Below are 14619 nucleotides of genomic sequence, written 5' to 3'. Positions count from 1 at the left end.
AGTCACTTTGTTTAAATTGGTCTGTCACTTTTAACCTTCAGTGGTAGCCAAAATTGTTGTTTTTAAAATCTTAACTCCCTGTCAAACGTCCCGGAATTTTCAGGGACAGAATTAAATAATAGGGGCATTTTGTGGTAGAAATGATGTGGAAAGTCTAGTGAAGTACTTAGATCCATATTTCCATGCTAATATTTAGTTGCTATTTTGTTACAGGAAACGTCCTGATCAGACATGGGTTCAATGTGATTCCTGTCTAAAGTGGCGAAAATTACCAGATGGGATAGATCAACTTCCAGAAAAATGGTATTGCTCCAATAACCCTGACCCACAGTTCAGGTACCATATAGTTGGTAGTAGCCTTTTTGGAAAGGCAGAAAGTACTGTTGAAGGTGTATGAATAGGCGCTGGTGACGTGTTATTCCCATGTGATTTTTCTGACTAGAAATTGTGATGTTCCAGAAGAGCCTGAAGATGAAGATTTGGTGCATCCCACTTATGAAAAAACCTACAAAAAGAAGTGAGTATTATATTAATGTATGGTGGGAAAATAATACCCAGATCATCCACAGTGGTATGTCTTTAGCATTAGTTGATATTTCTCCAAGATAAAGCAGTATAGCCAAAAAAGATTATGACTCCAAAAACAAAGATATGATGTGGAGTGCATAACATCAAGTGCTTTTAAAGTTTATACTGTGAGTACCTGCTGTTTATTGCTGTCCTATCTACAGGATACTTTGAATATACAGTATAGTTTTGTTCTTTTGGACTATACACCAGTGAATCAAAAGTGAATACTGCCCTTTATGAGCTCATGGTCTAACGGGGAAAGTGAGATGTGTGTATTATCAATTTGAAGTTGACGACTCCCGTAAAAGGCATGATCCAGTCCTGTGAGGAACCCCATAAGGAGAAATTACTTCTGGCTGGGGATGGGGAAATGGATCAGGAAAATTCATGAAGGACATTTTTGTAATAGGCCTTGAAGGAAAGGTAGGATTTGTTGGGTAGGAAGCAGTGGTTTGTTCAGCTTAACTACAGTAAATATGTGAATGGGGGATAATGGAAAATAGAGGTGGGAGAGAGAAGCTGGGGAATGATAGTGAACCACGGGGAACGTTAGGCTTATGTACTGCACACGGAAGGCTGAGTTGATGAAGATCTTCTGGGTGGTTTTGATTTATAATACACTGTTCTTAAAGATAAATCCAGTAGCAGGAGTGGAAGACATTAGGGTGTTGCTGAGATAAGAGGTGGAAAGTACTTCCCTGCCTGAGGCCTTACCACTGATTATAACGAAATTGAAGCAAAGTTCAGTGTACCTATCTTATTGACTTAGTAGTAAAATGGCAAGTATGGCATTCGAAAACAGAATTGAAAAATCATAATGAAGTAAATTTAAATACATTTTTCTTTTCTCTCTCCTCTTTTTTTTTTTTTTTTAAGAGACAAGGAAAAATTCAGGATCAGACAACCGGAAGCAATCCCTCGGGTAATTAGGCCTTCCATTTTATAGCTGTGTCTTGTATTGTGTTGTGATTAATTTAATACTCAATTTTTTTCTTTTTTCGGTATGCGGGCCTCTCACCGCCGCGGCCTCCCCCACCGCGGAGCACAGGCTCCGGATGCGCAGGCCCAGCGGCCACGGCCCACGGGCCCAGCCGCTCTGCAGCACGCGGGACCCTCCCGGACCAGGGCACGAACCCACACCCCCGGCATCGGCAGGCGGACTCCCAACCACTGCGCCACCAGGGAAGCCCTAATACTCAATTTTAAGCTTAGGAGTTACATAACAAATGGAAGCAGTCTCGTTCATTCAGTTCACATTTCTCTTCTCTTCCTGTACCCCTTCTTACCCTCTTTTCCAATACTGACTTCTAACGTATGGGTCACATACATTACCCATACACCTTCTTACCCTTCTTACCCTCTTTCCCAATACTGACTTCTAACCCACAGCTTCACTCAAACTTCTCAATTTTATTATACAGTTGGGCATTTTCTGAGGAAAGGCAGATATTCTTTTAAGAATCTCATTGTTGGGCTTTCCTGGTGGCGCAGTGGTTGAGACTCCGCCTGCTGATGCAGGGGACATGGGTTCGTGCCCCGGTCCGGGAGGATCCCACATGCTGCGGAGCGGCTGGGCCCGTGGGCCGTGGCCGCTGAGCCTGCGCGTCTGGAGCCTGTGCTCCGCAGCGGGAGAGGCCACAACAGTGAGAGGCCCGCGTACCGCATTAAAAAAAAAAAAAAAAAAAGAATCTTATTGTTAGGTAGACAGTCAAGGAAAAGTTCATAGGAAGACCCAGGCAGCCACATGGTAGTACTAACGTGGACCAAAGCTGTAGTGTTGACCCTTCAACCATAGTGTAGGGTTGATTTACAATATTATATTAGTTTCAGGTGTACAACATAGTGATTCAGATTCTTACAGATAATACTCCAATAAAAGTTATTACAAAATAATGGCTATAATTTCCTTGCTGTACAATATGGCCTTGTTGCATTTATTTATTTATGCATTTATTTATTTATTTATGGCTGTGTTGGGTCTCCGTTGCTGTGCGCGGGCTTTCTCTAGTTGCAGTGAGCGGGGGCTACTCTTCGTTGTGGTGTGTCGCCTTCTCATTGCAGTGGCTTCTTCTGTTGCGGAGCTTGGCCTCTAGGTGCGCGGGCTTCAGTAGTTGCAGCACATGGGCTCAGTAGTTGTGGCTCGAGGGCTATAGCGCTCAGGCTCAGTAGTTGTAGTGCACGGGCTTAGTTGCTCCGCGGCATGTGGGATCTTCCCTGGCCAGGGCTTGAACCCGTGTCCCCTGCATTGGCAGGCGGATTCTTAACCACTGCGCCACCAGGGAAGCCCATATCTATTTTATACATAGTAGTTTTTATCTCTTAATCCATACCCCTATCTTTTTTTTAATATATATATTTTATTTTATTTATTTGGTTGGGCCAGGTCTTAGTTGCAGCAGGCGTGCTCCTTAGTTACGCCTTGCTGGCTCCTTAGTTGTGGCAAAGTGTTAGTTGCAGCATGCATGTGGGATCTGGTTCCCTGAACCCAGGTGCCCTGCATCAGGAGCGTGGAGTCTTAACCACTGAGCCACAGGGAAGTCCTTCCATACCCCCTACATTTTTAATGCTTAATGGTGTTGAGCTTTTTCTGAGTGTATAAATAGGTAGTTGTACTTCTTGTATCAGAAGTTGTGGTCTGTTGCAGTTGTGTATGTGTGCTTATCATTACATTGAATTGTTTTCTTGTGTAAAGGCTGAGGGTTTGAGGGCGAGAACAGAACTGGGAGAAAAAGAATAGTGGGCTTACTTTGGTTTTTAAAGGCAGTGTCTTTGTGACTTTATCCTCAATTTCTTTCTCTTAGAAAAATAAGTTTTTATTATATGTCTATACGTTCTGTATAGTCCGAGGTCAGCAAATCTTTCAGTAAAAGGCCAGATAGTAAATATTTTAGGCTTTGTGGACCATATACAGTCTCTGTGGCATATTCTTTCTTTGTTTTGTTGTTTTGTTCATGTATTTAAACATGTAAAACCATTCCTAGCTCACTTGCAGGCTGGGTTTGGCTCTTTGGCCTATTGTTGATCACTCTCTGGTCTGGTGTAGCACAAGGAGTTTATGTGGTTAGGATAGTTCTCAGTGCGTCCTGGGATGGCGGAAAGGGGAAAGAACATCTTGTGTTTGGAACATGACACACTTTAAAAATTTCTTTAAGATCAGTTTTTTTTTCCTTCAACAGATTCCTGCTGAACTCTTGTTTCCAACAACTCCTGTGTCAAGTCAAAGCTTTCCTCCCGTTAAGGAAAATGTTCCAAGAGCACATCTTTCAGAAGCGGCAAATACTTATGCAACGAGACTTATAAATAATCATCGAGGTTCACCCCAGTCTGAACCTGAGAATAACAGGTCAGTGGCTAAAATGTGTTTTTCCATTTGGGGAATAAATATTAAACAGCTTTACTTGACACTTCAATGCAGTAATACGCTTCTAAGAAAGTGTAGTTGACATGCATGTGAAAAGTCTTAAGGACAAGTTACTTTGCTTTCATTGTCTGAACTTACCCCCACTCCATTTACGTTACCTGTTTAAATCAATTAAAAGAACATTAATTGTTTTTATTGTGGAGATTGATCAAATTGTCACCTCTTTGAAATTCTGTATAGTATGAAAATTCCTGCTTTTAAGATTATCAGTATCTGAGTAAAGAAAAACCTGAAGCAATTAACAGTACAACGCTGTAATGTCAAATGTGACCCATACGTTCTTAGCATAGCCCATGACATGCTGTGCACTTCGGATGAGTGGATGGAGAAGGAAGAGGAAGAAAGGTGTGAGTGATACATGAATTGGACAGTCAGCTCTTTTGACTGGAGTGGTCGGGAAGGCTTTATGATGAGATGGTACTTAGGTTGGTCCCTGAAATTCTGAAAGCAGTAAGTGCTCTGCACGGTGGCCCATTCGAAGGGGATAGAATGGACACAGGTGAAAAGGCGTGTGACGCCAGTGAACTAGTACATTAGACTGACTCCATCTGATATTTGTTATTGAAAGAGAAACATTGAAACAAGATTCTCTGAAATAGTGAGGCCAGATGTTCCGAGAGGTTTTGTAGCCTTCATTAAATTCTTAAAAGGATTTTTGAAAATTCAGAAAAGATTAGAAATTGTCTTAATGCATATATACATCAGGGAGGGCATGTTTTGAAATAGTTTGCTGTTTATAGCCTGCATTTTGAGGTCTTAGTTTGTGGCTGAATTGCTACTTAACTGAGAACATGTGTGAATTTTTTTTTGACTAGTCTCCATAATATTGGCTTTTCTTCATAAAGATGGTTACAAAGTAAGAAAAAGTAAAATTTGTAATGTTACAGACGTGATAATGGAATTTAATTTCGGATATGACTGCCATCAAAATGGAAGAAGAGAATAGAGTAAAACTTTTCATTAAATTAAAAAAAAAATATTTATTTTATTTTTGGCTGCGTCGGGTCTTAGTTGCGGCACATGGGCTCTTTGCTGCAGTGCGTGGGCTTCTCTCTAGTTGTGGCCTGTGAGTTTTCTCTCTTTGTTGTGGTGTGTGCTCCAGAGCACCTGGGCTCTATAGTTTGCAACACGCAGGCTCTCTAGTTGAGGCACGGGGGCTCAGTAGTTTTGGTGTACGGGTTTAGTTGCCCCTCGGCATGTGGTATCTTAGTTCCCTGACCAGGGATCGAACCTGCATCCCCTGTATTGTAAGGAGGATTCTTTACCACTGGACCACCAGGGAAGCCCCCTTCATTAATTTTTAAAGCCTGTATTTATTCTTAAATTCATAGAGCCAAAGTCTGTGGAAAGGTGTACCTAAACTAAGTCTTGAGAGAGACAAATAGGAATTGGCCTGGTAAGAAAAATAATAGGACAGTTTCCAATTAAATGCTTAACTCCGTTGATCCCTAGACAGTCTCAGAACTTGGAAGCATTGGGAACTTCTGAAGGTGGAAAATAGGGGTGAGAACAGGAAGCTTGTATGAAAGTTTAAGGAAGAGTAGTTCCCTGGACCTCTTCCCAGCCTGCGAAGTCCAACAGTGCTGCTTCTCCTCCTCTGTCAGAAGGCAGGGAGTTTACTTTCTGGAGCAGTTTCTACTGCTGAAGATGTGGGTGAGCCACTGTTTTGGAAGCAGAAGTAAGGGAAAGTTTGAATGCTGAGTGGAAGAAATCCCCCTCCCTTCCTTGCCTCACTGGGCTCCCAAGAGAAAAGCTGTAGAAGATGATGACAGCCTGAGCATCCTTCACTTTACCAGACCTCACTGCTTCTAGTCTGAAATAGAAATATAGCCAAGGATCCCCAGATGTACAAAACTGAAACAAAGGGAGTAGAAGAAACCATGTGAAATTTATTGAGAGGTGGGTAGATGTTTAACAGATAAATCTCCTAGAACGAAAAGATAAATGGTTGGAAGATAGACAAAAGAAGAGACGACGTACTGGAGGGGCCAACATCTGAGTAAGGACATTTCAGAGTGGGAAATCAGAGAACAAAGGGAGAGAAATAATATAAGAAAGACTTAATTGCCACTAAATACACAGCATAGTGGCTGGAAAAGGTAAGAAATATCTCAGAGAGGAAAAACACAGACTATATTCAAAAGATCAGGAATCAGAATGGCAGGAACAATGAATGGTAGATAACAATGTATTGATGCTTTTAAAGTTTTGAGAAAGTAATTCCCAACCTGGAAGTCTATATTTTTCAAGCCAGCAGTGAACTTGAGAGGTGAATAAAGATATTTTCATCATGCAAAATTTCACATTTCTTTATGTCATATGTACCCTTTCTCAAGATTTTATTGGAGATTATGTCCTCTCCATATGAGAGAGTAAGCCTAAGAAAGGGGAAAATCCTTTTTGAGAGATGAGGTCTTAACACATAAGGCCCAAATAGCGAATCAGTACAGATATCCCTCTAAGTGGGGCAAAAAGTAATCAATTGGTGATAAATTCACAGAAAACTAAGCAGATGAAGAAAATGAGGCAATTTTTAATGCAGGGGAAATTGTTTTCCATGAAAGGATAGGGCATGCTGGTTTACTTTGTGGTTCACCTTTGATCACTGAACGTTTATAAAAATTCTGATGGGCAAACGGGAATGGCAGTGTCATTCACTGAGCTCTGGAATTCAGAGAGCAGCCCTGGGGTGGGTGGTGGCATTCTGTTTGGACATGTTACATTGAAATGCCAGAAGGCATCAAATGAAGAGATATTTGGCAGTATAAGGATGTGCTACTTTTTTTTTTTTTTCTTTTGCGGTACGCGGGCCTCTCACTGCTGTGGCCTCTCCCGTTGTGGAGCGCAGGCTCCGGACGCGCAGGCTCAGCGGCCATGGCTCACGGGCCCAGCAGCTCCCCAGCACGTGGGATCTTCCCGGACCGGGGCACAAACCCGTGTCCCCTGCATCCGCAGGCGGACTCTCAACCACTGCACCACCAGGGAAGCCCAGGATGTGCTACTTTTAAAAAGAGGTCTCAATAGTTGTTTCCTTATCTGTAAAAGGAGAAAATAATCTCTACTTCATTAAATCATTGGGCAGTACTGTGTAATATATCATTTTTTTTAAATGAACATGGCCATTTCTTAGAATTTCAAGATAGATTACTTCAAGGTCGTCTATTTTTTCCATATCTACATTTTATAATCTTATATTTCATATATAAAATTTTTTCCAGCCTGAAACGGAGACTCTCTACTCGTTCCTCAATTTTGAATGCAAAGAATCGGAGATTGAGTAATCCAGCATTTGAAAATTCTTATAAAGATGATGATGATGATGAAGATGTCATCATCTTAGAAGAAAACAGTACTCCCAAGCCTGCAGTAGACGATGATATTGAAGTGAAATTGCAACAGAGTCACATGGAGCAGAGCGGTGTTCAGGTGGAGCCTGTGGGTGATAATGAACCGTGTGGCCAGACTAGTTCAACAGGCACCTCATCATCCAGGTGCAATCAGGGAACCACTGCAGCCACCCAGACTGAAGTACCAAGTTTAGTCGTTAAAAAGGAAGAAACTATTGAAGATGAGATAGATGTAAGAAATGACACAGCCATACTGCCATCCTGTGTGGAAACTGAAGGAAAGATACGTGAAACCCAGGAAATCTTTGATAAATCTGCTGGTGATGCTGGTTGCCAATTAAATGAACTAAGAAATGAGCTGCTTCTTGTCACCCAAGAAAAAGAAAATTATAAAAGACAGTGCCACGTATTTACTGACCAAATCAAAGTGTTACAGCAGAGGATACTGGAAATGAATGACAAATACGTGAAGAAGGAAACTTGCCATCAGTCTACTGAAACTGATGCTGTATGTTTACTTGAAAGTATTAATGGTAAATCTGAAAGTCCAGACCATATGGTGTCTCAGTATCGGCAAGCTTTGGAAGAAATAGAAAGGCTGAAAAAACAGTGTAGTGCTTTGCAACATGTAAAGGCTGAATGCAGTCAGTGTTCCAATAGCGAGAGTAAAAGTGAAGTGGACGAGATGGTTGTGCAGCTTGACGATGTATTTAGACAGCTGGACAAATGCAGTATCGAGAGGGACCAGTATAAAAGTGAGGTGAGTTACATCATTCAGCACAGTGAGAGTCGTGGGAGTCCAGGGGCATCTAAAGCTTAACTGCCAGTTGCTAGGTGGGCATAAATCATTTAATCATATTTCCATTTACCGACTCCACTGGTTCTCAACTGGGAGTGGTCCTTCTGGGGGCATATGGAAATGTGTAGGGCAGTTTCGGGTTCTTAAATGTCTTGAAGGGATGGGCATTGTTGGAATCGAATGGGTGGGAACCGGGTCTGGTAAATGTCCTGTAGTGCGCGAGGACACTGCTGTGCAGTGAGGGATCGTCCTGTTCATTCCCACTGGGACGCTCAGTTACTAACATGCCAGGAGTTCTAGTCCGTTATTAATAAGCCTGCAAATAACCACACAGGGTATATGATAATACCTTATTTTATAGAGGTACCCTGTATTACTTATGATTAGGTTCCTTTGAAGGTGACATAAAACCCCACATAACAGTAGCAGCTGCACAGTCATCAGAGACACAGGCTCCTTCTACATCGTTGCTTTGCTTCTCAAAGCAAAGCACTCGGACCACTGCGCTTGTGGTCCGAGATGGCTCTTCAGGTCCAGCCAACGTATATCTACATTCCAGGCAACAGGAAAGAGAAGGAGTGCAGTTTCTGAAAGCTGCTTATATGCCATCTGTCAGAACTTAGTCACCTGGCCAGTGGATGCCTTGGAAATGTAGTCTTTATTTGGGGGTTCTTTTACTGAGGAAGGAGGAGCCCCTAGTTCAAATTTGGGTAGCTCCTTTGAAAAATATGTTACGTATTATATTTACATGGTGTTTGAAAGGAGAGTTTCTCTGCTAAAAGGAATTTGGAAACGACAGTATGGTACTGAATTGCCCCTTCTTCTGGAAATACTGCCGACATAAATGCTTATTCAGACATTCCGCTTGATGTGTTGGCTCAGGAGCTAGATGACAAAATACATAAAAAATATAAGCTTTCTGTTGTAACTTACTGCTGGTGAGTGTGCAAGAAGTGAAAGTCACTATGACCTCAACATAATTTGGGCATTTTTATCTTGGTTTTTCAGTTTTTAGATCTCATTTGTTTTTTTGTTTTTGGGGTTTTTTTTGGCGGTACGCGGGCTTCTCACTGTCGTGGCCTCTCCCGTTGCGGAGCACAGGCTCTGGACGCGCAGGCTCAGCGGCCATGGCTCACGGGCCCAGCCACTCCGCGGCATGTGGGATCTTCCCGGACCGGGGCACAAACCTGCATCCCCTGCATCGGCAGGCGGACTCTCAACGACTGTGCCACCAGGGAAGCCCCCATTTGTTTTTAGTCATGCTTTAATTAACATTTTGTATTCTTCTAATGTAAAAAGATATAGAGCTGAAACTAAGCAAATGAAGCTTTATTTATAGAAAGCTATTGTGTTTTGTGTGTGTTTTTTTGGTTTTCTTTTTGGAGCGGGGAGGTGCCCTAATTTTTTTATGGTAATAATTTTCATCAAGCAGGATTTTGTACATTTCTTAGCTTAAATTTGCACTTTGACATTAGTATTTTTAAATTGTACAGTTATAAAATTAATTTTTTGTCAGGTTGAATTATTGGAAATGGAAAAATCACAAATCCGTTTGCAGTGTGAAGAACTGAAAACTGAAATCGAACAATTAAAATCTACAAGTCGGCAAATTGGAGATGTGTCAACGTCAAGTAACATCGAGGAGTCTGTAAATTATACTGATGGGGAAAGGTAATATGAAATGAGGCATTTGGCTAGGGCTGCAGTTCTGGTTAGCATGATACTTATTTGCTAGTGCACATCAAACAGATTGTTCTTGCAAAAGAAGTTATTGACTGCTGTGATCCCAACGTTCTGATGGACAGAGATACAAAAGAAGTACATGTCATCATTCTTCCCTTCAAGGAACTAACAATTTTGTGAACTTAAATGAAATAGGAATTTCAAAGGAATTAAGCTCTGATTGGTCAGAGTGGTTTGGAATGTTTTTTGGGAAAAAGTGAAAATTGAGCCAGATATTGAAGGATGGGCTGAATTAGGCAATGACTAGAAGACAAGGGTCTATTTCATGAAACTTACTTTTTGACCTTGATTTCTTTAATTTCTGTACTTGGCACCATTTCTTTATGGTTTGCTACCTCATTTTACTACATGCCTTCCCCAATTTTAACTTTTAGGAAATCACAAAATTACTAAAAATTGCCATTACAGGTGATTCCTAATTACAGGTGATTAATTAGGAAGAAGTTCTGTGAAAATAAGAAAACAGTAAATGAATGATTACCCTCTCAGGAAGATATTAAATGGGCTTGGGGTTCTGACAGTATTGGTGGTCTGTTGATAACCATTCAAGAGAGAAAAAAACCCACAAAAATAATCATTAAAAATAGTGCAACTCTTCTTGCTAGTATGATAAAACTTGATACCTAAAATGTACTATTGTTGAGAAATAATTTACCATCCTTACTTGACATTAATTATATTATGACTTAGTTTTTTAGCTTAAGGTTTTAAAGGATTTCGTTAAATCTATTCATGGAAATAGAATGAATAGATCAGTACATATAAGCATGGGGGGGCAAGGGGTCAGAAAAAAAAACCCCAACTGGTGTTTCTGAAAATGGGAACCACAAGCCTCTGTGGTGCTTGTAAAAATGCAGATCCTTGGACCACAGTGCAGTTGATTAAATTGGAAACTTTTAAACAATCTCCCAGATGACTCACTTGCACACTAAACTTTGAGTAACTGATGATCTTTTAGACCTGTGCTTTCCAAGACAGTATAGGCACATTTGGCCACTGACACTTGAAATCTAGCTAGTCTGAATTGAGATGTGCTTTAAGTATAAAATACATGCTGGATTTTGATGCCCTGGTATGAAAAAATAAATAAATAAAATGCCTCAATATTTTGGTTATATGATGAAATAATATTTTATATGTAACTAAAATTTATTTCATCTTACTTTTTAATGTGGCTATTTGAATATTTAAAATTGCATATGGAGCTCACAATGTTTCTCTCAGTCCTGTTCTGTGTACTAAAATAGGGATTTCTGATGTGTCCTGTAGAGAGGAGGAATTAGCCAGGACAGTCAAAAGACTTAAAGGATAGGATAGGTCAAAGATGGTTGTAGGGTCATACTGGTCTTTTTCTATTTTTTGTATAGAAATGGGCCTCTGATTGAAGATGAGTGGGAAAGCTTGGACAAAAAACAGCTGGTATGGGCATGATGTAAAATTTTATCAAAGGTCCAATGGAATCTTAACATAAGCTCACAAAAAACATATTTAAAATCACATTTTTATGCGTTGTCAACCCAAGGATGAGCAGCTCGCTCCTTCAGAGATTTCCACCCTAGGAAGATCAGTATCTAAACTAAATGTAGACTTCTTATATTTTGGGAGGGGGCAGAACAAAAACAACTGTAACATTCTCTTGACCTAGGCGTCTCAATCTTTGATGCAAAGGCTGCTTGCTGTGTAGTTGTAGAAATTTGAAGTCTAGAATGTGGATATTCAGATAGATACAGTATAGAAAACGGAAGGAATGATAATGATCATTTAATCCAGGGTTTCTCAGTGTTTATAATAAATGCATAGTAAAATGGATAGTTAGTGAACTTTAGCATGTGATAGGTTCAGAGAAATCCTGCATTTTATTTTTTTAAAGGCTTTTTTTTTTAATATTTATTTATTTGGTTGCACCGGGTCTTTGTTGCAGCAGGTGGGCTCCTTAGTTGCTGCTGCAGGGCTCCTCAGTTGCAGCTCACCGGCTCCTTAGTAGTGGCATGCGAACTCCCAGTTGCGGCATGCATGTGGGATCTAGTTCCCTGACCAGGGTTTGAACCCAGGTGCCCTGCATTGGGAGTGCAGAGTCCTGTCCACTGTGCCACCAGGGAAGTCCCAGAAATCCTGCATTTTAAAAAGTCTTTTTACCATTATTTAACCCAAAGTTGTATAAGCTTATTTGACCACAGGACCATTCCTTTTTCCTTTTATACTACTATGGATATCTCATAGAACATGTTTTAGGGAACAATTCAATTCACTTTGCTCAAAAGGAAGCTGAACTTCAAAGTGACACATTCTTATTCTTAGACCAGTGTTCTCACTAGTGTATCATTATTGTTTTCCAGGTGATAACAAGATTTTCAATTGTAAATAACATCTTATAATTTATGTATTTTACCAGTCCATCTTTTCTCCAGTCTCGAATTAAAATTGTAATAGTTGGAACCAAACAGAGCTGCTAGTGTTTTGAAACACTCTACATACCAACAGATAAATATTATACTTAGTTATTAAATTATGAATTATTAAGTTAAATGAATTGTTAAATCTAGTTCTCTTGAGGAAGTTTTGCTTTTCATTTAGTTTGTATATCATTCTACAGAGATTCCATTTTAATGTTTCCCTTAAATTATAAGGCCTACCTGAATATTAAACTGTATTGTTATAATGTTCGTCTAATAGGTGTAATGTTTGTATTTGCAGCCTCAAACTTCGATCTCTTCGAGTTAACGTAGGACAGCTCCTGGCCATGATTGTACCTGATCTCGATCTTCAGCAAGTGAATTATGATGTCGATGTAGTTGATGAGATCTTAGGACAAGTTGTCGAGCAAATGAGTGAAATCAGTAGTACTTAAAGTGTATTTTATGTGAGATACTAAAAAATATTTGCTCCGTCTTTCTGGTTGTATAGCTTTCAAAATTTAAGCAACTTTGTTATAGATATGATACGTAACAGACTGAAGAACCATAATCTTTTCTGTATTCTATGCATTCAAGTGTGGACACAAATATTGTGGACACACTATCACACCTTTTGAAATGCCTGTGAATCATTGGTATTGAGCAGCTACATAGCTAACTCATGATTCTGCTTTGAAATGTAAATATTTATAATTAAGTCACACATATTTTTTTATTACCCTAGAGGACTCAAGTGTTTTTCACCAAGAGGTTTTCAGGTTTCCCCTAACCTTTGTGCAGTCTTTTCTGGTTCCCCAAAGTGTATTTTTCTCTGACTTGAGGGCTGTGCCATAATACAAATGGAAATGTTACCTTTGATTTTCTTACAGAGAAGTTTAAAACAGGGTTTTTAAAAATGGAATAACACTCCCGATAAGTTGTAAGTAATTGAGCATTAATGTTTCTTTTCTATAAATTCTTATCTCCTGAAATATTTTATTCATGAAAATAAAGTAAGCAGAAACTCCATCCATTTTGCCAGGATTTTTTTGTGTGTGCTGAGATTGCCGATCATGGTTATTAAACACAAAGTGTTTTTACAGAAAAAAATAATGATTTTTAGTATAAAAATATAAAAATATTAAATGCCCCACCACATTTACTTGGAAGCCCATTTTTGGCTGCTTAGTCCGCATGGAGTGGGCACAGTGATTGTTTACTATTTCTTTTTGTGAAATTTCCTGTACAGCCTTTTGTAGGAGTACTACAGGTTAATATGAGTTGAGGAAGACAATCTTTCTCCAACAGTACTGCATACCTTTTATTATATTACAAATCTAAGTGTTTTATATCCTGGAGTTAAGCAACAAACAACCTAGGATTATAGTATTACATGCCATAAAAATTATGCTTTACTGGTCCCGTGTTTTGTGCAATTATAAAGAGATGGCTTTCTATTAAGTATAACTGTATATATAATTAAGAATCATATTTTCCACAACTAAAATGTGCATTATTTTTTTCAAAGTTTTATCATTGCTATTTATTTTTACTTTTGTTTCTGAACATTGAATACATGTTCCTTTTGTATGCTTAATTACATGTTTGTCATGTACAATATTAAATTTTTACTGTACATTAACTTCTAGAAAAAGCAAATAAATTTTTATTTGCTTGATAAAGTAATTGAAAGTGTATTTTTGGTATGAAGCTGGTTTTCTGTCACAGTTGTATCTGCTCAAATTTTAAAATATCTTGTAATAAAATAAAAATATATATGATGGCTCACACTTTAGATACTACTTTTAAGGAGTTCTGTATTCAAGTTATATTTTGAAAAGTAAGATTGTGTCTGTTAAGGCCCTCAAGTTGAGCTCATTTTACTGTATTTATTAGAAGTTACATTTAGAAGATATAATTTCTAAAAATTTAGAAGTTATATTTACTTCCATTAAGGCTCTAAGACTGGGCTCACCTTGAGAGTGTGTGCGTGCATTTTCCACTCAAAAAGAGACTTTGTGTAAGTCATCTAAAGAAACCTTGCCTAAATGGTAGCAGCTGTGTATAGCATGTCTAAGTTTGTGAGTATTTATGTAGCACTTATTTCTGGAATTTGCTATTTTTCCCTTCCTTTTGATCAGCTATATTCTTGCAAAAATACATATTTTATATGGCTGTTAACTGGCTTAATGGCAAAGTTAATCATAGATTTAGAGAAACTTGCTTGCTAAATCGATTCTTTGGAAATACTTACCTAATATTCACTCTTTAACAAACATTGCCAAGATATGACTTTGTGGCTAGCAAATTTAACAGAAGAATGTACATGGGCTTTCATGTCATCTA

At 39.1% G+C, this 14619-nt stretch overlaps 1 protein-coding gene across 1 annotated transcript in view; it reads left to right on the top strand.

The window, feature by feature from the left end:
* Window positions 1–14270, top strand: part of MORC3 (MORC family CW-type zinc finger 3) — a 42371-nt gene extending 28101 nt beyond the window's left edge. Inside the window, exons 11-17 of the mRNA XM_082839543.1 lie at window positions 214–336; window positions 443–517; window positions 1447–1492; window positions 3747–3913; window positions 7210–8098; window positions 9654–9808; window positions 12575–14270. Coding sequence (XP_082695669.1) covers window positions 214–336; window positions 443–517; window positions 1447–1492; window positions 3747–3913; window positions 7210–8098; window positions 9654–9808; window positions 12575–12728 — 1609 coding nt within the window. The 3' untranslated portion in view covers window positions 12729–14270. The remainder of the gene's footprint in view (window positions 1–213; window positions 337–442; window positions 518–1446; window positions 1493–3746; window positions 3914–7209; window positions 8099–9653; window positions 9809–12574) is intronic.
* Window positions 14271–14619: the final 349 nt, after the last annotated feature.

This window comes from Leucopleurus acutus, assembly GCF_964270905.1.
Source record: "Leucopleurus acutus genome assembly, chromosome: 5".
Classification (NCBI taxonomy): Eukaryota; Metazoa; Chordata; class Mammalia; order Artiodactyla; family Delphinidae; genus Leucopleurus; species Leucopleurus acutus.
This window is presented reverse-complemented; position numbering and strand designations above follow the sequence as displayed.